Consider the following 22,843-nt stretch of genomic DNA (forward strand, 5'->3'; position numbering starts at 1 on the left):
ACTATAACTCTGGCGGTAGTTTTTTCCACCCATTTGCAGGTTCCGTTATGGCCGGCCTCCCGATCCCCATTCTGCCCCATAGGGCAGAATGGGGGTCGGGAGCATGGTTGCACCGGCTCCGTTTATAATGGTGCTGGTGCAATCATGAGTTCTGCTCGCGGGTGCCGGTCTGCACGCCTGGTCAGACCATGCAGTCTGGCACCGGCAAGCAGAACTCGTAATGTGGCGGAGAGGTAACAACGGCGCCGGTATCACTACCGGCGCCGTTGTTGCCTTTCGGCCACACTCATAATGAGGCCCAATGATTAATCTATGTAATACAGATCTGGAATGCCTCGTATTTACTTAAGGGGATCAGTTGAGGTTTTGGTGAGTAGTATACAGGTGACTTTATGTGTGCATTACTTTGCTGATAAGGACATGTTATTATTGTGGTGCACACATATAGGATTGTTCCTTCGCAGAATGAGTGACTTTGTATAATGGATACATTTAAAGCATAGGATAATACATGTTATGGCAACAACCTTAAGGAATGAAGATATCTCCCTCTAGAAACACAGTGCAGAATGTAACAGTGACCTTTACTCTGCTCTACTTTAGGGGAATGCAAAGGCTGGTGTTGACTGGCTAGTTTTTAATATCTAAAATTTCGAAATTTCGAAGACAAAGACAAACCAAGGAAAAACACAGTTGGAGAACCTTGCATGAGAAAGCAAAGTAATTGCTTAAGAATGAAAATTGTTAGTTGCTTTGTTCAACAGAAAAAATCATTCGTAAGCAGACATGTACTGTTCCACTTTTTATTGACAAAATACCGCTAACATAACATATAGGATTCAATGGCAACGCAAAGTACACTTAGCTTAGAGTAACTGCAAAACAGTTTAAACACCAAAAATCAGTGGGTGTATGTAAAAAAATAAATATATATATATATATCGATATACAATCAAATACATCCTGACACATTGTCATATATAACAGGAAAACATAAAATATTCCATTTTGAATTCAACTTCAAAAGGCCCACACACAAACATTGGAGGTCGAACATTTTAGCAGGTACTGAGGGAAAAAGTAAAAAGCACTCAGCTCAAAACTCTTTGTTTGGTAACAAACATGCAAATTACAACGCAGCATTTCTCTGCTTTGTTTTTTTGGTTCCTGACAAAACGGCTGGTTTCTGGGGCACATTTCATGCCTTTAGATAATTAAGAATTGATGACCTTGGTAGATGTCATTATAGTAGGTTAATAACCTGCCCCATAATTACTGCTTGAGATAAATCAGCAATAGGCAATAAGTTGGGGAAGGTTTGTTAGCCCAAGAATGAATAAAGGGCGGATCGAGTGTTATCAGCCCGGGCCCGAGTTGATGACCAGAGCGGAGCGAGGGCCTTTAAAGAGGGTCCCTGGGCCAATAACACCCGATCCGGCCAGCCGGATAGGGTTTTAAGGCTATTAGCACCCCAGGTTACTAAAGCAGTAACTGGGGGGAGTTGAGAAAAGGCATTTTTATTAATTGAACGGGACGCCACATGCACCCCGTTCAAAGAATAAAATGACTGTCCCAAGTTGGCCACCATGGATCTGGAAGACAGGGCTCCAAACTGAGCCCCTTTTCCATTTCCATCGCGGCCACGGATCGGGAGCAGAAGCACGGCTGCGGCAGCAGAGGGGACAATCACCACCAAAGAAAACAGGTAAGTGGGGCGCCGGGTGGAGGGACCTTAAAAAAATTAGATAAGGAAGGGTGGAGGAAAGATGGCGCTGCGGGAAGGAGAAACAGACTCCGGGTTCCATGGAGATTAGCAGTTACAGCCTGTGATCCAAGGAACCTGATTGGCTGCTCCCCCACCCCAGGTGCTGATGTTGGTTACATAAGGGGTCCAGAATATATGCTAAGATTCTGATCTTTACCCTACCTTTGAGTTTAAATATTTTATTTAATAATTGTGTTCATTTGTGATGCTTTTTCTTAGCAGTTGCATTTATTTTTAACGTCAATGGAGTGTCAGCTTAGACCTCTCTGGAATTCCCTCTAAATCTCCCATAATGTTGGCAAGTATCTAGCACCACACATACATTTCATTTGACAATACCAGGGTTAAATATTATGCACAATGTGCCACTGGAAATAATTCGCACTGCTAGATTTCCCATTTCTGCTCTTTGTTCAAAAGCAAGAAGCTACCATCTTGAAAGATTGCACGTGATGTGCATGCTGTCAAGCACAATGCACACACTAATGTGCCTAAAGACTAGTAGGAGTTCAGGCTCAAAGTTTGGCGCATGGCAGTCTCTCTCTCTGTCTAATCTTCTAAGCACCAGCGTACCCTACAGTGTCACACTTGAGAGGTAGGAATGAATAGAAATATGTGGGAGACTCACAACAATTATAGTGAGACAATATATTGTGTTGATATCAAACAGCAGCTACATATCAGTTCAATGTACCCTTGAACTAGCTTTGGTTACCATCTGCTCTACATAATGTGAGTCCTCTACAGCCAATCCTGCTTTTTAACCAATACTTTTCCAGGTGACAGGACTCACAGGCCCATATTCCACATAGACAAAGTGAAACTAAACATCACAGATTCCAAATTGCCATTGATTAAAAACAGAGGGCTAGCTAAAGGCAGTTCTCATCTAAAGAGGAGGGGAGGAAATGGCCGCCATGTAAGAACCCATTTCCAAACAAATGTTCAGATGCTATCTCCCAAGAGAGGAAAGTAGTTCCCCAGTTGGTCACGGGGAGAGCCCATGATCTGACAGTGTTACTGAGTATCCATGACTTCTAGGACGAATGCAATTCTCTCCCCCAATGTCCTGGGCCATCTTATTCACATGCTTACACCTTCTACAGGGTAAGGGAAGGAACTGTGCATATGTGCAAGGTTTATTAAATAGCGCTTAATGCAGAACACTCTAGCAGCTTTTGCGTCTCCTTCTTGTTATAGGAATCACACTTACGCACACAGTTTTAGGCTGTCTGATGGTCTGACATGGTCTGGGTGGAAGAGAATGATTTTCCGGCTCCGCGGCCCAAGTGGTGCGGGGAAAGATGGACTGCTTTGCTCTGTGGAAAATGCGGATGCTGTGCAGGTAGCTGGCTCGGTTGTTGACAGTTTTCTTGAAAACTATAACATAGCAGGGTGGTAAGAGGTGGCAGGTTATAATCCCATAGTTGGAAGCCAATATGGCGACCACCTGAACGGCGGGCAGGTACACTCCAGCCGTGGAAATATAAATTGGGATGAAGGCGATCCAGACAAACATGTATATGAGCATACTAAATGTGATGAACCGGGCTTCTTTATACTTGCCTGGCAGGCGCCTACCCTTGAAAGCTACGACAAAGCAGAGCAACGCAAGGACACCGATGTACCCCAGCATGATGCCAAAGGCCACATAGGAGCCTTCCGCGCACTGCAGTAAAATTGTTTGGGGGTCTGAGTAAATTGTGTTACGCTCTGGGGGGTTAAATATGAGCCACATGGTACAAATGAGAATCTGAATGGCTGTTGCCGTAATAATCACCACTGCTGGCAGGTGAGTGACTTTCCGCTTGGGTTGGTAGATTTTACCAAGTTTGAATGCAAGGACAATTCTGAGAGACTTCAGCAGAACACATGAGACGCAGAGGGTGAAACTGATGCCATACATGGTTTGTCTTATTTGGCAAGTGGTGTCAGTGGGTTCGCCGATAAAGAAGGCAGGGCTTACAAAACTTGCCAACAGCGAGACAGCCATCACACAAGACCACGTGCCTCCTGCCGCTTTAACCGCTGGTGTACTCCAATACTTCAGAAAAATGGCCTCTATCACCAACACAGTGACAAAGCCGAATACACAAAAACAGAGCAGCACAATGGAAAACGGGTTTCCCCAGTGGAGGAAGTCTGTTGTTTTGTTGTTGCAGCTTGAGCTTCCATTATTGGACCACTCAACATCCAAGCATTTTGAGCATTTGTTCAAATCTGCAAATAAAAGAATATTTTAAAAAACCTTAACAATCCCACATTTCTTGTGACATATGTCAAGCACAATGTGTAGCAGAATCAACTGGCATTAATATGATTTCCCTGCATGAATCTCTTCTCCCCATTGCCCACCTGAATTTGTGAGCTATGCTTCTGCTCATGTTACTTTCCAAAGTATGTTTTCATTTATCACATTTATGACACCATAACCCTTTGCGGAAAATGGTGAAGGCACAGTCCCTTTTTCCACAATGGGTTTTGTAGTTGAGGTGGTGGCAGGGTTATAGCTATACTTCTGTAAACATGTGTTAGTTATCACCTCCAAATCTTGAAAGGTGCCCGGAAAAAAGACTAGGGGTATTGTGTGTACTGTGATGAATCAAGGGTGTTTTTCCCTTTTCCCCAAGGGGGAGCCTCCCCCTTTGAGGACAAGGACTTCCGTTCCTGTGAAGAACTCCCTAGACCCTCCAGGCTAGTGGCTTATGTGGGACTTTCAGATCTGAAAAACATTATAGCACACAGAGACGCAATGTGCATTGATGAACAAGGTAAAGGATCTGTCTCTTTAAGAAAAGGCGGACAAATAACTGAGACTGGGAGAGCACACTGAGGAGAGGCAAAGCACAGAGAGAGAGAGAGAGAGAGAGAGAGAGAGAGAGAGAGCGAGAAAGAGAGAGAGAGAGAGAGAGAGAGAGAGAGAGACGCGTAAGCAGGGTAAACCCTCTGACAATGTGACGCCTGAAGGAGGTGGAGTTGAATGCCAGAGGGAAATACTGGAGGCCCGGCGTAAACTGGCTGAGAAAAACAGACAAGAGGGGAATACTAATACCTGCGGTGGCATGACCATGTCAGCTTTGCTGCGGGTTGTGCGGCCATCAAACAACACCAAAACGATCCCGCTATAAAGTGAAAGAGATGCCTTGCTACCCAAAACCATACCCGGGCACAACGCGGACGAAGACAAAGGATGGCTCACTGGTAGCATCAAGACAGACGAGAAGCCAAACGGAAGGAACCAAACCCAGCGAGTGCCAAACCCGAGAGCGTTCCCCTACAGACCAAGAGGTAACAGGGAGAACAGGAGTACTTGGAGGCTGCCAGGACATCGTTCTCAAGTGGAAGAAACGTGTAACCATGCTTACTAAACCCACATTCATTTAAGTGGAACTGTGCTACAGCAATAAAGAGGGGAACGAATAAGCCTGAAAGAGAAGGCCTTCAAATGTGGGCCCAATTACCCTGGAAACAGGGGAAAGGACCCCAAAGAGAGAGAGCTACACTGTGGAAAAAAGTAGAGCATTCCATGAATCTGAATGTGAACTGAATGCAAGTGAGGTAGATTAGGAAAAGGTTAATCAAGTAGAACAACCCGATGAGAGGGGGATACTCAAGACACAAAAAAGTATATTCCGTTTGAGGAAGCCTGGGTTACAAGAAAAAGGAAGACATACCAGCCTCGGTCAAGTATAGGAAAAAATTATATAAAGGACTGCTGAAAAGCTACCAGAAAAGGGGAGATAAAACACAAGAACATTTTAAAAGGGTTATAAGAACTAATCCAGATGGTCGAAAGAGATTATTTAATGATTTCACATTAAGGAGAACTTTGAAATAAAGAAGAGATATTTTCGTCAGACAAACTACGAGAGGGGAGACATTCTCCTAGTTTAATTTAAGTTAGATAAAATAGTGGTGGGGGCAGTTAGAACTAGCTTTGTATGGTGGATATATTCCTTCGAGACTTCCTGACAACTGACGAGCACCTTTAGTTATTTACATAGACAGGGGTAACCCTCTAGCAATAGGTAAAGCTAAGCCTTATCCTTATTATTTACATAAATATAATTCAAAATGTCCATTAAGTGCAGGCCTCCTTCTTCCGATCCACCACAATACAGACGTAAAACGAATACCTCTACACCCCTACTGTCTGGTGGCTATGTCTTATTGTATAAATAGCAATGTTATTGTCACACTATTCACTCAAATACATGCTTATATTTCTAAAACTAAACATAGAATTTTATTGGCCATGCTTTCACAAAGAAAACTCTTAGCAAAAGACAGTTGTATTTTCATGAATCTACATAAAGAGACATTTTTCCAACACTATATCACTTATAAATCACCTAATACAAAAAATGTGCTAAGTAAATCCCTGCGACAAAACATACAATAATTGTGAATAATACATACATTCTGGGGCTTTTAAAAGGGAAATGTACTCTTTTGGTCGTCTTGGACCAGTTGATATCTGTCCTCTGAAGATGTGTGCATTTGCAGAGGAAGTATCTGGGTGGGAACTACATGTTTCACTCCCTTGATGTGGACTATCTGCAGGGGCAATACATGTGGCTTTTGCAACACCCACACTGACACTGTACTCACCGTAGCCTTTGGAGTAGTAGCCCTCTGCGCAAGGGACACATGCATAGCAACAGCTGGTAAGTGAATGCTCTTTGTATTGTCCAGGAGGGCATGGTTTGGAGCAATTTGAAAATGGAATCTGCATGATTAAACAGTATAAACAAAGCAATGTGAAAAAAACTTTTCACCAGTGTTGCACATTACACAATTTGCACAGTCTAATGTTTGCTATGCACATGAAGGTGCACGTTCACCATCTCTGTGTGCAGCACTTTCAGAGATCATTTTTCATGGGTCTGCAACTTTTGGCTCCCCAGATATTTTGGACTTAAACTCCCTTTAGCCATACAAGCATTGTCAGGTGAGAGGGATCATGGGAATTGTGGTCCAAAACATCTGGGAGCCACAGGTTGCAGATCCCTGCATTTAATGACTGCTGAATGTTCCTACAGCGCACTGACTTTAACTAAACATGGATTATCCTGAGGCACATCTCTTTTTATTTACTTATTTAGTATCTCAGATATTCCAGGTTTTAATTTACATTGACAATTGATTACATCATGAATAAACCAACTTAAAATGTGTATCCTGTTTGAAGCTGATAATGCCACTCTGTTGTGATTGCATCGACATCTGTTGTTCCCTCTGGAAGTATATGAGTGATTTTCTTTTGGGGCATAGGAAGCCCATTTGGGGCACTCTTGGGTGGTCATGGGTCTGATAAGACCCCTGTTAGGCCCACGCTTTTGCTAGGGCCGTCCTGGTATACACCACCTCAGACTAGGAGGAGGGGAAGTCTGTGACTCAGAGTGCATATCTGAGTGCTTCACTCTGTGAATCGGGGTGCACATTGCGCACTGTCACACCCCTTAATTCAGATTTTGCATCTCAATATAATTTTCCAGAGACATATTGTATGTGTTTTTTGAATGCGTGTGAGCCCATACCAAAGTGGAACATCTCATTTTCATCTTTTTTTAGTCTTCTCTGTGGTGCTCAGTAGTGGTAATTTACTATTCAATATGATATGATATGTGACATGATATGATGTTTTATTTATATCGCACCCATACACAAGTGTTTCGGGGCACGACGAGGCAAGGGAGGGGTACAAGTGAGGACAAAAACAACAATCTTACTAGGCCCAGTGACATTGAGAACGCGCAAGTGCCGGGGGAGGGAAAGTGGAAAGTGCAAGGGGCAGGGGAGGAGTGGGAAGTGCTGAACACGGGATAAAACAGGAAGAGGTAGTGCGGCTCGCAGGAGGCAAGTGCAAGAATTAAGCGCAGACAGCAGATGTCAAATAAGTGCGGGTAGGGGCCTGTGGAGTTGCAGATACAGAACTGAGTGCAAAGGGTTGCCAGGAGGCAGTGCGGGTATGCAGCTGGGTTGGCAGGGAGCTGGGCCTGAATTCAGAGTAGCCAGGTGCCCAGTGCAGAACCTGGCAGAGATCAGCAATACTAAGTGAAGATTAAGGGCCTAATTCACAGAAGCGTTTTATAATGCAAAGCCCCACTGAAAAACGCTCGGTGAATACAACCCTAAATTAATATAACACTAGTAGTAGTTTAGTATTTTGTTAGTACTCAATGAGTAGCTAGCATGTTAAGTAGTCTTTGCACACTTGTATTCACAAAACGAATACTATGGAATGCTAAAAAAGACTCCAGGTAGTCTTCAAATACTATAAAAAGACGGAGTGCATCACTGAGTGCTGTTAGACTGCTTCTTGTTAAATGCTGCCTGCTGGAAACCTTTCAGTGACGTGAGCTTTATTATTTATTTTTGGACTACTTCAACAAACTTTCTCAAAACACTCATTGGCCATGCCCCTTTTCCTCCCAAACTTTTCAAAACTGCCTTGTGGCGCACCACAGAGTGCATCACTGAGTGCTGTTAGGCTGCTGCCTGTTAACTGTTTGAAGTGAGGTACAGAGGATGGGGATGAACTGAGACATTCCTTCTTGGACTTTGAAAACCTTGAACTCTAGCACTGAGTGCTTTTAGGCTGTTGGGCGGCTGGGTGGCTGTGGCTGGAGCAAGGCTACTCAAATTTGGTTTGTCACTGAAGCATATCTTGGATTTGTATACGAACCTTTGAGCACACCTGATTTCGACTTATTAGTTGTTGGCACCTGTGCATTACAATTTAACCTTGTATTGTGATTTGTCTTTTTTTTTCTTTTGTTTTTTAATAAGCTGAAATGTACTATGCATATACACTCAAGACCACCATGCCTAAAAAGGTTCTTGCGCAACAGATTGAACACAATTCAACTGAAATGTGTTCTATCCCCAAGGAAATCAGGCTCCACCCTGGAGAAAACCAGGTTACGATACACCAGCGCACAAAATCTTTAAATACAGATATTAGAGGCTACTGGGCTAAAACAAAACAAGGGCGGGAAGCGGAAATTAGTAGACTTCTTGTATCAGTAGGTCAGGGGTATCAACCACCTGAAGCTCCTCCACAGATGCAAGAATTGCTGATAGATTTTAACGACATACCTGACTCCGTCATTGCTGTGGAACTCCCCAGATAGAGCAAGGGCTGGGGGGAATGGGAAAGTAGGGAGGAACTACCTGTACAGCCCACCTCCCATCTTCAGACTTGTGGGAATGATATGATATGATATGGTATTTGTAACGCGCCTATACACAGGTGTTTCAAGGCGCGACGAGGCAGGGAGGGGAGGAACAAGGGGAGACAGACAACGATCCTACTAGGCCAGGTGTCATTCAGATCGCGCAAGTGCAGGGGTGAGGGAGGGGGAAAAGTGCAAGGGGAAGGGGAGGGGGGGAAGTGCAGTACAAGGTAAGTGGCGTAAAGTAATAAATAAATAGGGCCAGCTGGTGGCAAGTGCAAGATAAGTGCAGAACAAGTGCTGGGGAAGGGGGGGGGCTGTAGGGGTACAGAGACAGTCCCGCAGTGCAGAGGGGTTCCAGGGCATCAGTGCAAGTGGAGAGTGGCTGGGCTCAGGACCGAGGCCGTTTAGAGTGGTCCAGTTGCAGGATCAGTGCAGTTTCAGTGAAGAATTAATTAGCTGTTCAGCAGGGGAGAGGGAGAGAGAAAGCAGAAGCAAAGAGGAAGGTTTTGAGGTGCTTCCGGAACCGGAGATGGTTCTCCTCAAGTTTCAGGGAGGCAGGAAGGCTGTTCCAGAGGGAGGCCCCTGCCGCGGAGAGAGATCTACCCCCAGCTCGTTGCTTCGAGAAGCGGCTAACCCTGAGGGAGTTGGAGGCGGATGAGCGAAGGGCTCGGGAAGGAAGATATTTGGGAAGAGAGAGTTGAAGGTATTTAGGACCCAGGCCCCAGAAGGCCTTGTGGACAATGCAGAGGGTTTTGAACTTTATCCTCGCAGCCACTGGGAGCCAGTGTAGAGATTTCAGTCCTGGAGAGATACGGTCCCTGGGCTTGAGGCCAAGGACAAGTCTCGCAGTTCTGTTCTGGATGAGTTGCAGAGGGCGGAGAGTGGAGGCAGGCAGATTAAGATAGAGGCTGTTACAGTAGTCCAGCTTCGAGAGAACCAGGGCTCGGGAGACAGTGAGCTTCTGGGGGAAGGAGAGGAAGGGAAGAATACCTCTGAGGAGGTGCAGCTGGTAGTGTGACCTCTTGGCGACGTCGGAAATATGAGGAGAGAAGGAGAATGTGGAGTCGAAGATGACCCCAAGGTTTTTTGCCTTGCAGGTAGGAGCAGGGAGGGGGCCAAGGGAGGCAGGCCAGAGAGCTGCAGGGAAGGAGGGAGTGTCCCACTATAGAATCTAGGTCCCACTCAGGGGGTAACCAGACTCCATAGATAATGACAGCTCAGGTGTATGTGGGGGACGCTTCACAGCTTAATATTCCCAGTTTGGGTAAACATACACTGGCATCTCACCACTTTGCAGAGACCCACCAATATTTAAGCCCAGTTCCTAGGCCTGAGAATGTTTTATTGACCAAGAATAACTCACCACCAAATTTGGGTATTATCCAACTGCAGGAAGGCCCAAACACCTTATTGGAGGACTGTGTGCTATTGCAAGAAACCCAACCACCAGTATCACTTTCTCCTCTTCCGCTAAATATATCACAATCTCCCATATTATTTCCAGAATGCCTGAATTCGTCATCCAGTTAATCGCTTTATTTTTTTATCCCTACACCTCGAAGGTCCCTGGTCTTGAGTTTGGCCCGGCACCTATGATGGAGGTCACACTAAATTAATACTGCCTTAATGGCTTTAGCCAAATTGTATGAAACGCGGGACATGAAAGCTGCAGAGCAAGTGATCTTACTGTCTACTTTGATAATGAAAGTGACTTTAATAGAGCAGCATACATTTCAAATGGAGACAGGTTCACTTGAGATAAGGGAAAATGCAAAACCGGTAACCTCGATCATAGGTCCATCCTTGGTGGTCATGGATTTAGAGCTTCAATCTCTATTGTAGTAGGCGGTAACTTGGATGACTCCTCAATTCTTGCCAAGAAGATAATTTGGCGCGGGGCAGTGAGAGTATTCTTTTGCAAGATCCATCCAATGAAACCAATCAGGTGATAGCAGAACCGAATGAACCAACTTTTAAAATGTTTGCAAAGCGAAAGGGGGCTGCGAAATCAGCACAAGTTTGTAAAAAGACCAGAAATCAGAGATCTCTATCAAGATCAACTTTATTCGGCTCACGAATATTCCTGCGCACATTAACTACACCTCTGCATGAAATTCACCAAACTATGTAGTAGCGAACAAAATGAAATCCCATTACAAAAAAACTTAAAAATTGGTTATGATAGTGGATCATACTCCTCCCCCCAAATCAGTTTTCTCCCGGCCACAGAAGCCGGAAGATATTGATGAATATTTGCAAGAGGTAGATCTTCTTAATCTTACTGTACATACAGATAGGGATGGTTCATTTAGTGAGGCAGGTTTAACGAACATTAAGGTAACCCCCAGGAAGAATCAGTATACCAGGGTCCTATAACATCTGGATAAAACTGCCCATCATAACAATCCCTCCTCTCTGGACGTATTCCTCACATTAGAGCAGAGAAGGAATCGCTTATTAAAACAGCATAAGGCAATAAATCAGATTCAACGAGAAGACAGTAGAGCTAGGGGGAAAGAATGTAAAGAAAGAGGACCATCGGAGAACATGTGATGATTTTGATCAAAACGAGGGGAAGAATGATAGGGGTTAAAGGAATATAAGACAGGAATCACAATACTCCCCTAGGCAGGCATGGTCACATCATTCTCACCCAATGAAGTATAATAAAAATCATAGTCTGGTCCTAGAATGTAGAGGAACATTTGAAGAGTAATTTATCCTGAACAGGACTAATATTTTGAAGCTGCTATTCGATACCCCAAGCTTGAAGGCCATTCCATCCTTTGAAATTGTCCAGGTCTAATTCCTTAGTGGCTACGACCTGGGCAAGGTGAGGTTGCTAGTGCCATCCCAGTTGGACACAAATGCCCTACTGGGTGCAGGAAAGCATGTTTTCCATCTGGAATTCACATTGAGGGAGGAGGATAATACCCAACTTTCAAACAGCAAGAGGGAGGACCCCTTGCCCTTACATCATAAGGCAAAGAGGTGCTCTCTAGCCCCTTTGAGGATCGCTTGCACTCAGTGGCAAACTAAAAGTTCCCGACATATTGAGTTGATATCAGCACCACACAATCAAAAACATTTGAATTGGTCCTGGCTGCATTAGCATGGAAGGATCGAAACTTGCTAAATTAATTCCTGGACCAAAAACAATCCTAATTTCGAAAATAGCTGCATGGAATACCAAGGGTTTTAAGCACTTGCTTTCTAAAGAAGGTTATGCATTGGGAGGTATGGACATGTCCAGGAGACATGGCTCTTGCAACCCCCGGTTTGGGATGGTTACGCATTGCTTCTGGTAAGGTTAAGGTGCAAAAGGGGAGGCCCTCAGCAGGATTGTTAACTGTGAATAAAATACTGGGTTGACCTTGCAGCTTTGGGCCTTGCAAAATTCTTTTACGCAACGTACTAAATTAGTGTGTCCCAGGGGGCATTATACCCTTCTGAATCTATAATGGAAACACGCAGCAATCACAGATTACCTCTTTTTAGAAGGCATAGGGGAGATGTTGGACATAATTCTCCAAGACTCCAGCACAATCTCAACAATAATTGTGGAAGATTTACATATCCTATGTATAAACACAGGCTTTAGCTTAATTACTAAGAGTGCAAGTGATGGTTAGCTCTAGTGAGAAGTCGTGATTTAATTATGCTGGATGGAACTTTTATGGGTGATGTTCCTCCTCGGCCGACCTGTAGTAGGGCTGATCAGGCCTCTATTATTGACATATGTTTGCTGCAAGAAAAATGTTTATGACGGTTAAAGAGTTCCAATTAATACCTCAAGAGAATAGTGACCACAGACTACTATTGCTAGACTGGGATGTGCTGCTTTCTCTCCCACAAGGGAATCATTATGATTACAACTTGGAGGTTGCAGGAGGGAGGAATAGGTTTAGATGGATAACTTTAACCTTACGCAAACTAAACGCTTGTATAAGGAATGAGAGGTTAGTTCTGAACCCAGATTTAGTAGGTTCAGAGGGCCATTATGTAGCTGCCCTGATCCTATTTATAGAAAAAAGGGGGGGGGTTCTGGGCCCACATTCATCAAACACAAACATGTCTTTGATATTCAGATAAGAGACATGAAAGGACAGCTGAGGAAAAACCTTAGCGCAATTGGCCATCTAGACTGGACTCCTAGATCACTTCTGTCACAAAAACTTAAATTGGGGTACAAGAATTGGCTGAAGTCTCATTGAGCCTTCATGTAACAGCAGGATGGGGGGATAATGCTTCGTACAATAGCAACCAAAAATATAAATGAATAAAGGTAATAGTGATCTACAACTCCCGCTCCAACCTAACCCAATTCAAGAGAAAGTATGGAAACCAAATTTTCTAGAACCATAGGCCTCACAGACTTTGATACATTGCAAAGAGAATTACACTTGAAATACTGATGATTCCCTAGTTTTTGATCTTAACAACATTGTCTTTCAAATAAAAAAAACTGAGCTCCGGGTCCTGATGGACTCACACATTTTATGTTAAAGACTCATCCGGAGGCTTAGTCCATGATTCTTTTCTCTATTTTCACCCAGGTTTTGCAATCCAACAAAATCCCACAATCCCGGAAGAAATCCGTTATCATAACGATATTTAAGAAGGGAGATCGAGAATTGCTGCCGAACTATCGGTCTATCACCCTCTTAGATGCCCCGGGTAAAATCTTTGCTCGTTTGCTCCTCAGATACATGACACGCTGGATTGAACATGCATCACTGGGGGACAGGCCGCGGTCAGGGTTTGTCCTGGGAATGGGTACTTCAATACATCTTTTGGCATTAACCTTGGTCAAAAAAAGAGTAATTCAATTAGGTCAGCCGGTCTACATGACATTTAGAGATATTAAAATGGCTTTTGATTCAGTTCCAATAGATCTTTTATTTTTTTAAATGGAGGAGGAAGCATGTCCGGTATATAATCAATCATTGGTCTCCCAACTTTATTCAGATACATCGATACAAATCAGGTTGAATCAGAACAGACGTCTGACACAATCAGCACTGACATTCAGAGTCCTAAAACAGGGGTGCATTTTAGCACCTGCACTCTTCAACCTGTTTATAGCCGGCATTCGTCAACATCTGGAAAGTGTGATTTCTTACCCACCGAAAGATGTCCAGTAAAATGGTCCCTATATGAGAAACCCCTGGTAGTATTGGATGAGTATCGTTATTTGGACATGAATACAAATAATAGTAATCAAGAGGCCTCTTATAAATCTGATATTAGAAGTAAGGCTTTGACAGCGGCAATACAGGCTGGGATCATCCATAGGAAATATGGGAAATTTTCATGCAGGCCTCTAGTCACCTTTTATAAACAAAAGGTGGTCCCTATTTTATTTTATGGGATGGGGACCAAGATGGTTGAAATTATACCGGACTGGAACAATATTGACAGCTTATTCTGGAAGAAAATGCTGTCTCTTCCATCAAGTATGCCAATCCAACTGATACAATACGAGTTTGGGGTATTATCACTAAATATCATGTACAAATGGCGAATCCTGAGGAAATGTATTCTAAACAGCAATAAAACTATGTCAATAATTCCATCCATAGCTATTTTACTGGAGTCCGACTTGGATGGTTCCTTGCAGTCAAGGAAGAAAGTTTATACCAATACTATGTTAGAAGCAGACATTACTTTATATCTACTTTCAACTAATCCAGATCGAGCTAAGACTAAACTATGGCACCATGATTGGAGGATGTCTTGGGACCAGTGCTATGGATATAAGATTTTTTGAAGTGGTTACTTTGATCTGAAGCTTTTGCATCAAAGCCCTCTGTATCTTATGATGTTCCCGTCGACGAAGTTTAGAGAATTTCATTTCAATTTATGGCCAACTAGAGAAGTTTTGGGGTCTAGATTAAAATGGCCGATGGAAAAGCAATGTTGCCGATTTTGTCAAAATCAAAGCCAGGTTGAAACCCTGAAACAGCTGGTGGTGGTCTGTCCGTATTTACTATCACAAAGAAAATAGTTTTTTACAACATACTTTTAAGTATTATAGATGTTTATCGGCTGACACTCTATGTGAAAAGATTTGTATGGGTCACTGTGTTACTGTGATCTTAGCTATGGTAAAGTTTCTATTATTTCTAGAAATGTTGATTGCCTTTTTAGGACATTTTATTGAAGTTTCACAAACTGAAATGTAGTTGTTTCTATGTTGGTTAGAGTTTCATGATATGTTTTGTGATTCTTTTGGCTGTTTTGTACACTCAGACTTGGATATATGGAATGTTTTTAACTATGTTTTGTTTTTCCTTTTCTTTATTTAAATTCTGCATTGAAAAGTTGAACTTTGCTTTCAACTGTAACAATAAAAAAAGGACAAATGAAACACTAAATGTAGTATTCGACTTTGGTAATGGCTTTGTGGATATAAGTTGGCCCGGTGTGTACGTATTCAGAGGCTTCATTCACTTTAAGGTCTCCCAGACGTGTGTGCATTTGAGGTTGGATGCTTCTCTGTAAAAAATATCAGTATTCACCCACCCAGTTCTGTTCTTGTGGAAACTAGGAAACTAGTGCCCCCACCCCCCATGCAATAGTCATAATTGGGACTGTGATTACCATCGTTTTAAAAGCCCAAAGTCTTGGCTATTGGTTCAATGTATAAACATGCAACCGTCAATCATTATACTTACATTCTTTTCTGCTGAGTTCCACTGAATAGGGATTTTGTTGAATTTCACATTCTGATCCAACAAAGTGAACTCCCCCACTTTCCTTAGTTGAAAAGAGCCATTGCGGTACTGCCAGTTCATCAGGTCATATCCATTAATGGAATCTCCGTTTTCATCAAAGTAAAAGGGCCCGTCATCCAGGGAAAAGTTCACTTTCTTTATCTTGTTGAGTAACTAAAAAGGCAAGATCAGATATAATTAAGGAATATAAACGGATTGGGTGGCGTTGTTAGTGCATATGGCTTCACCTGGGTCTTTGGGGCAAAGGAAGCATGAAAACATTCTTCCTTAGCAATATGTACATGCTCTGATCTGCTCTAAAAAACAATATGCTGTTGTGTGACATTACAGACCAGGGGGCAGGGCTATATCAGGTGTTTTCGGCCCACACCCGAGTTTTGGGCCAGAGGTGAAGTCAAGGGCACAAGAGAGTAGGGGATGATAACCCCTGTTACAGCTTCATTCCCCAAGGCTTTGAAGATATTAGAATATGGCAAAATCAAGGAAAGGGATTAAACAACACAGCTGAAGTGAGCATTGTCAATGTGGAATGTTGACTAAGGGAGACACTGAGCGATCATAAGGAAGGTTGGAGATGAAAGAGGAGGCCTTGTAACTGTGGCTACGGTCTTCTGCTGATCCACTGTGTTATTATTGTTTTTTGACTATTCCCAAGATGTTTCTCTTTTCAGCTGGTCATCCCCAATGAGACGTAGGTCCTGATTTACACATGTGCCTTACAATGGTGCAATCCCATTAAAAATTGCTTTGTAAATCAGGCCCATGGTCTCTTCATGAAGGCAAAGCTTTAATTGACTCGCTGTGGGCCTTACATTTCTGATAGAATATTTAACTAAAACTCAGATATGTAGCAGAATATTGGAATTGAGCATACTGAAAATACATATTTGCTTAGAACAGATCCCATGAGAATATGACTAGTGGATAATCACAAAATCAACACTAGTGTCAAACAATGCATAAACAAAACAAGAAGTGGGCATGTTTTCAGGGAGGGCTCCTTAACTCCAAGTTGGCAGCAGTAAAAATATCCCATGATATACACAGTGTCAGAAAACTAAGGCAGCACACATGTGTTATGTAAGTGTTCAGAGAGTACAACAGGCTCTGTCCTTTTAGGCGGGTTCAATGCAGAGACAGAGGCTTCTTTGTCTGGGCTCTCTCTGTGCTGTGATTCAATGTGACCCTCCTAGGGATGGTGAAGGAGGGACAAACTTATGTACTGTTGGGACTCAGAAATTTCACTTTTCTATTAACCCTCAATTCATCTGCCTTCACTGGGGTCCTGAGTGACAGACTCCTTTTAGCACAGCATATACTTTCTGTGCTCCTAAAATAGGGAGATTCCACTTTAGAGGAGCATAGTTACCCAGCTATGATATATTTCTTGGTCCCCGAGATTTCTTCCAGAGTAGATCGCATGCTCAAACTTTCAAAAGAATGGGCTCATTCACCCCCAGGAATTGTGACTATGTACTGTAAACATAATATAATATCATTTTTCTTCTTCTCTTAAACATTAGAAAATAACTCCAATATGTTATCATTCAAATCGGACAGGAATAAACTATTATTCAGACCAATACCTCATAGATCTAATCAAATCTACATGTATGTCATTGAGTGGTAAAGGAACACAATTGTTAATGCAAAGGAATACTGCACAAATGTACAGCTTACACAAAAGATTAAGCAGTTGAGTGGAGTCAAGCAGCTGAAATTGCAGCATGAAAAGAGTTGTTGATTATACTATTGGATTTTATTTCACGCAATGACTACTTTAGGTTTTATAGCTGATGTTGTCTACAGACCTCTGGAACATCCATTGGTGCTATAGTAGCCCTCTATGCACATTTGTTTATGTTTCATTTTGATTCAAGATACATTTTGAACAATATGGATTGGCAACAATTCATTAAATATTGTTGTTGGTATATAAATGATGCCTTTTGTAGTATGGTCAGGTTCTCTGAAAACATCTATGGATTTTTTGAAATATATCAATATGATTGTTATGTTAAGTTAACTTATACCACGCACCGTTACCATTGGCTTGGTCTCCAGGCGCTCACACGGCTTTGTAAGAAAAAAGACGTTGTGGGTTAGCGAGGGAAGAGGGATAGGATAGAGGTTGTGCTCTTCTGATGATGCTTGCAGAACCAGGTGAAACTGGCTCCTGTGCGTGTCCTGTGCAACTGTTTGTTGTGTTGGGTGTGTATTTTGTGTGTTTCATGTGTAGGTTGGCTGGCCCTTAGGGCCTGTGTGCTACTCTGGAGGGTAGCAGGAGCAGGGGTGGTTAGTACATTGGCTACCCTCAAAGGTATTCTAAGTGCAATACATTGGCTACCCTCAAATTCTTCTGAGTGCAATATATTGACTACCTTCACAATTGTTGAAAGAATACAGTCTACATCTACTCATAGTATTGATAAAATACATGTTTAAGGAGAGCCTAATCAGTTCACGACTGCCTTATATTCTAAAGTTTCAGATCCAGATAATGTACTCCATCATTTGAGTCTTCAATATCCAAATACCATCAGACGTGTACCATGTAGTCAGCTATTTTTTTTTTAATTTAAAATGTTTGCACATTTTTTTTACAAAAAGAATTCTTACATTACTTCATTTTTGAATGTCCCTGAAAAAGAAAACGACAATTTACTTGCTCACATAGTTGACGGTCGGCCATTTGTTTTTTCAAAGAAGGTTAGCTTGTTTCTAAGCCTTCATAAGGCCAATGTTCTGCAGAAATTGAGTCACTGCAATAGTCTCAGTAGTTCTTTCTCACTCCATTAGGCGATTCCACCAAGTTGCTTCGTCATAGTAGGGTATATCTTTAAACAGATGCAACATGTGGGTCGTTCTCTCTTTCTCCAGACCTTTACAATTAAATAGCAGGTGTCTGATGATTTCCCTTTGGTCCGTCATCCCACAGAAGCAGCATAAATTTGTGGTTGATAACCCTATGGTCACTCTTATTTAATTTGTTGCAATGATTTTCAGGCGAGCTCTCATAAAGGTTTGTCGGGACAATCTATTTGGAAATTTCCTCAGATAAAATCGTATATCATTCAATTTCCTACATATTGGTAAAATATGAGCCGCTTATTTTTATGTGGCTGCCGTATCTTGAGTTTTTATCCAAACCCACGTTTCTAGTTTTGTTATCACTTTTATTGGATTATTTATGAGTTTGGTTTCAGATTAACCTATATCAGTTAAAGTGGAAGTCATTTTCTGAACCCATGGTTTCAGGAGTTGTCAGCTATTATATGCTAACCATGTAGTTAATGATACTTCTGAATTACAAAATCAATTTGATAGGATGAAAGCTACATTTCGGTAGTATGGCTATTGCCCGTTAGAATTACAAGAAGCTGAAGATAAAACCATGTCAATTACAAATGAGGATTTACTAAACCCTTCAAGGAAAAATGGGTCACCAAATATGGTGTTCGTTTCCACATTGTATGTTCACATTTGTGCTATATATTTGATCATCTTAGTTAGATGGAAAATCTTCTCTCATGAGCAGACTCTCTCTTCCCTATTTCAAACTCCCCGTACATTATCTTATAAAAGAGACAGACATTTGAGAGTCTTCTTGGTGAAAAGATAATGAAGCCTTGTTGTTACATAACAACACATATTAAAAATAGATAAATGTTCCCTTACCTTAATTGTAATAATATTATTATAAGTAAGCAATGGCTAACTTAATAACAGTATTACAATTAATACAATTAAGGCAACTGAACATTTATTTCTTTTTTATATTTGTTGTTATGTAACAACAGGGCTTCATTATCTGTTCACCAAGAAGACTCTCAAATGTCTGTCTCTTTTATAAGGTAATGTACGGGGAGTTTGAAATAGAGTAGAGAGAGAGTCTGCTCATGAGAGAACATTTTCCATCTATCTAAGATCATCGTCTAAATAGCACATTTGGTGATCCATTGTTCCTTGAAGGGTTTAGTAAATCCTCATTTGTAATTGATATGGTTTTATGTTCAGCTTCTTGTAATTCTAACGGGCAATAGCCACACTTCAGAAATGTAGATTTCATCATATGAAATTGATTTTGTAATTCAGAAGTATCACTAACTACATGGTTAGAATATAATAGCTGACTACATGGTACACGTCTGATGGTATTTGGAGCTTGAAGACTCAAATGATGGAGTACATTATCTGGATCCAAAGGTTTAGAATATAAGGCAGGCTTAGGTTCTCATCAAACATGTATTTTTATCAATACCATGAGTAGATGTAAACTGTATTCTTTCAACAATTGCCAAGGTAGCTAGCAACGTGATTTCAACACATTGAGCAACCTTAAAAGGTAAACAAATGTTGTTGGGCTACTAATGTGTGCAGTGTTTTACAGGCATCAGTCCCACAATGCATTGTACTGTACCTGGCCTGGAGGGTAGCTGGTGATGTTATTGCATCTTCCAGAGTCACACATTAGACTTCGCAAACCTTGTGCTATAGCGGTAACTGCCAAATAGACACCGTACGCAGTGCCTTGTTCAACATTTTGCACCAAGAAGTCATCATTTGCTAGCAAGACATTGTCTATACTGCAAGCCATGGGAGACTTTTGGTTCACTGAATCAGAAGCATTGCAGGCCTTTGAAGAAGTCTCCAGACACTGCTTGTACTCTTCTGTACAGAGAAAGCGATAGTCCTTATACTCTTCAATAAATCGATTAATTACAAGAGGTTGTGGGTATAGATTTTGCAGGTATTCTTCAAAGCCATCAATCTTGCCACTCTTAAAAGAAAACCCAAGCACGGTTCCAATTTCACTTGCGCCCTCCATGGTTGCCACTTCTTTGGACGTGGACCATGCATCACTCGCAATCCAGGTTTTTGTAATGTTGAGCTTGACAAATTCGCCAATCAGTTTTATGACAACGGAGCTTTTCGCAAGGATAACCACAACGCTTGCATTTGATGATACAAGTGTATCAGTGATGTTTTGTATGTTTTCCTTCAAGTCTGGGTGGTTGACATCAAAATGTATTAACTTTTTGTATGCAATGCAGATAGATTCTGCACCTATGTCGTCTGATAAACTTTGCAGCGCCGAGCGTCCATAGTCGTCATCGCTTGCAATGACTCCCACCCAGTTCCACTGAAAGGCGCGGATGAGCTTGGCCATGGCTTTTGTTTGGTAGACATCACTTGGAACTGCTCGCAGAAACGACAGGAACCTCTTTTTGTCACTGAGAATAGAGGCGGATGAAGAGTGGCTGATCTGTGTGAACAAGAAGTGATGACATTATAAAACCTGCACTGGCATAAAAATGCAATTTGTGAAACTTATGACAATGTGTTGGACACAAAAAAACTAATTTGCAGAAGAACGCATTCACTAACTGATTTTTGTTTAAAACACTATTCTTTAAATTACCAGATTAATGGAATTCCTCCGATTATTACTACTGTGTTTCTTACATAGTCTAAATCTCATATAGAATGGGTCATATTTGTGATATTAAAAACAAATATATAATTTCACAACTATGTCCTCAAACTACAGTGTAGGTCAGGCATGTGAATAATGCATGTTCTCTTTACCAGGGCAATCGCTAGGCATAGGCAATCGTGTGGTCACCCAGGACGTCGCACCAATGGGAACCCCACAGGTAGCAGCTGCCCCCTATAAATTAGCCATGAGGATCCACGCTGGACAGGCTGCTCTGCGAAGCAAGGTTCTACTTTCTCTCCCGTGAGGCCCTGCTAATTTCTACCAACCCCAGACAGGTCTTGGAGACCACCCATCTAGCCGGACTCCCCCATAACCCATCAGACGTGGCCCTGCAGGTTCCAATTGTGCTACGTGATTTACTACTCAATCCTTTCTATGTAATAGGCAGAGCATCTAAACCGAGGTGCTTTCTTACTGCTTTCGATAAGATTTTAATTCGTTTTAACGTTTTGATGATACAATTGTAATGGGTGAATATCTCCTTTGAAAAATCTTCACAAAATTCCTGTCAGCAACCCAAATGTTTGCCTTCTTTCACAACAATAAAAATGTGTTGCACAAAAGAAGGTTTCAAATTATATCCCTAATTTTTATGGTTTTGTATTTGACACACAACAAACTGCTTACTTTTTTGTGGGATTTGTGGAATGTCACCTTTTCTTGACATCATATACTTGTCAGTGGCTAGTAAACCTTGTCACACATTATATATTATTGTGTGGTTGTATGTCTCCAAAGCACATTCACAAAATCCAGAAGCCACGTTTAGCCTCAAGCTGAATAGTATTCTGGTATTTGTAGTATTTCATTCAAGATGGGGAAGCTAATGCCTCAACCATAATCATTTTGATTAGCATATTTCTGTAAGGATCTATATATCTGTTAGATTTGTGTAGCATTTGGTGTCATCTCAATCAAACAGTATTCTTAAAAGCCAAACACATATTTCAACCAATTACATTTGGGGTGATATGTGGTTTAGTGGCAAAGGTGCAGGCTAGACTCAGATCCCAGCTTGCCCACTTAACTAGTATGTGTACATCTGGGCAATTTATTGTATGCCACTGTGTCCTACCGGCCAAAGATCAACAGTTTCTAAAAGTGATTCAGTTCACGATGTCCACTACTCAAAACGCCCCCCTCATGTCATGGTATTGCTCCATTTGAAATAACAATACAAACTGAGACCGTTCATATATTGCAAAGAAGGTGTATTTGTCTCTTTGCATACTTAGGTAACTGCTTGTAGTAAAAGATCTGATGTGCCCCTCGAGTATCAAAGACTCATGTTGCTCCAGGTCACATCATTGTCTGTGACATCTCTGTGATGTCAATAAATATGCAAATTAGGGAGCCTCCTGCCTTATTCCACGCAGGGCCCCTTGAATCCTAAAACCAGCCCTGCCATTCTGCCACCTGAACTGTCCTGCAATATGACATAAAACACCAGCTATAGTAAATGGGAACACGGCAACAGTAAGACCCGCCGTGTGCTACTCTTAGCCTTTGTGGTGTGTTGGCGTAGCAGGGGTGTATCTTCCATGATCTGAATAGGAGCTCCCAGGAAATCCCCTAAAGCTGTGAGCAGATGCCTGAGCAGGTTCCATCAACGTGGTGGACAGACTACCTCAGGCTCCTTTCCTTTGTTACCCGCGGGGGT

General features: G+C 42.0%; 1 protein-coding gene across 2 annotated transcripts in view; it reads right to left on the minus strand.

Annotated features, from left to right (window-relative positions):
- Positions 1-789: 789 nt before the first annotated feature.
- The window catches only part of LOC138453622 (G-protein coupled receptor family C group 6 member A-like), a 31,021-nt gene continuing 8,967 nt past the window's right edge, over positions 790-22,843 (minus strand). For both annotated transcript variants that reach the window (XM_069606632.1, XM_069606633.1), the window contains exons 3-6: positions 20,104-20,949; positions 15,624-15,836; positions 6,377-6,494; positions 790-3,985 (exon numbers count right to left, since the gene is read on the minus strand). In XM_069606632.1, coding sequence (XP_069462733.1) covers positions 2,934-3,985; positions 6,377-6,494; positions 15,624-15,836; positions 20,104-20,949 — 2,229 coding nt within the window. In that variant the 3' untranslated portion in view covers positions 790-2,933. The remainder of the gene's footprint in view (positions 3,986-6,376; positions 6,495-15,623; positions 15,837-20,103; positions 20,950-22,843) is intronic.

The sequence above is a fragment of the Ambystoma mexicanum genome, chromosome 4p (genome assembly GCF_040938575.1).
Source record: "Ambystoma mexicanum isolate Mex_15411 chromosome 4p, UKY_AmexF1_1, whole genome shotgun sequence".
In the NCBI taxonomy this organism is placed as follows: Eukaryota; Metazoa; Chordata; class Amphibia; order Caudata; family Ambystomatidae; genus Ambystoma; species Ambystoma mexicanum.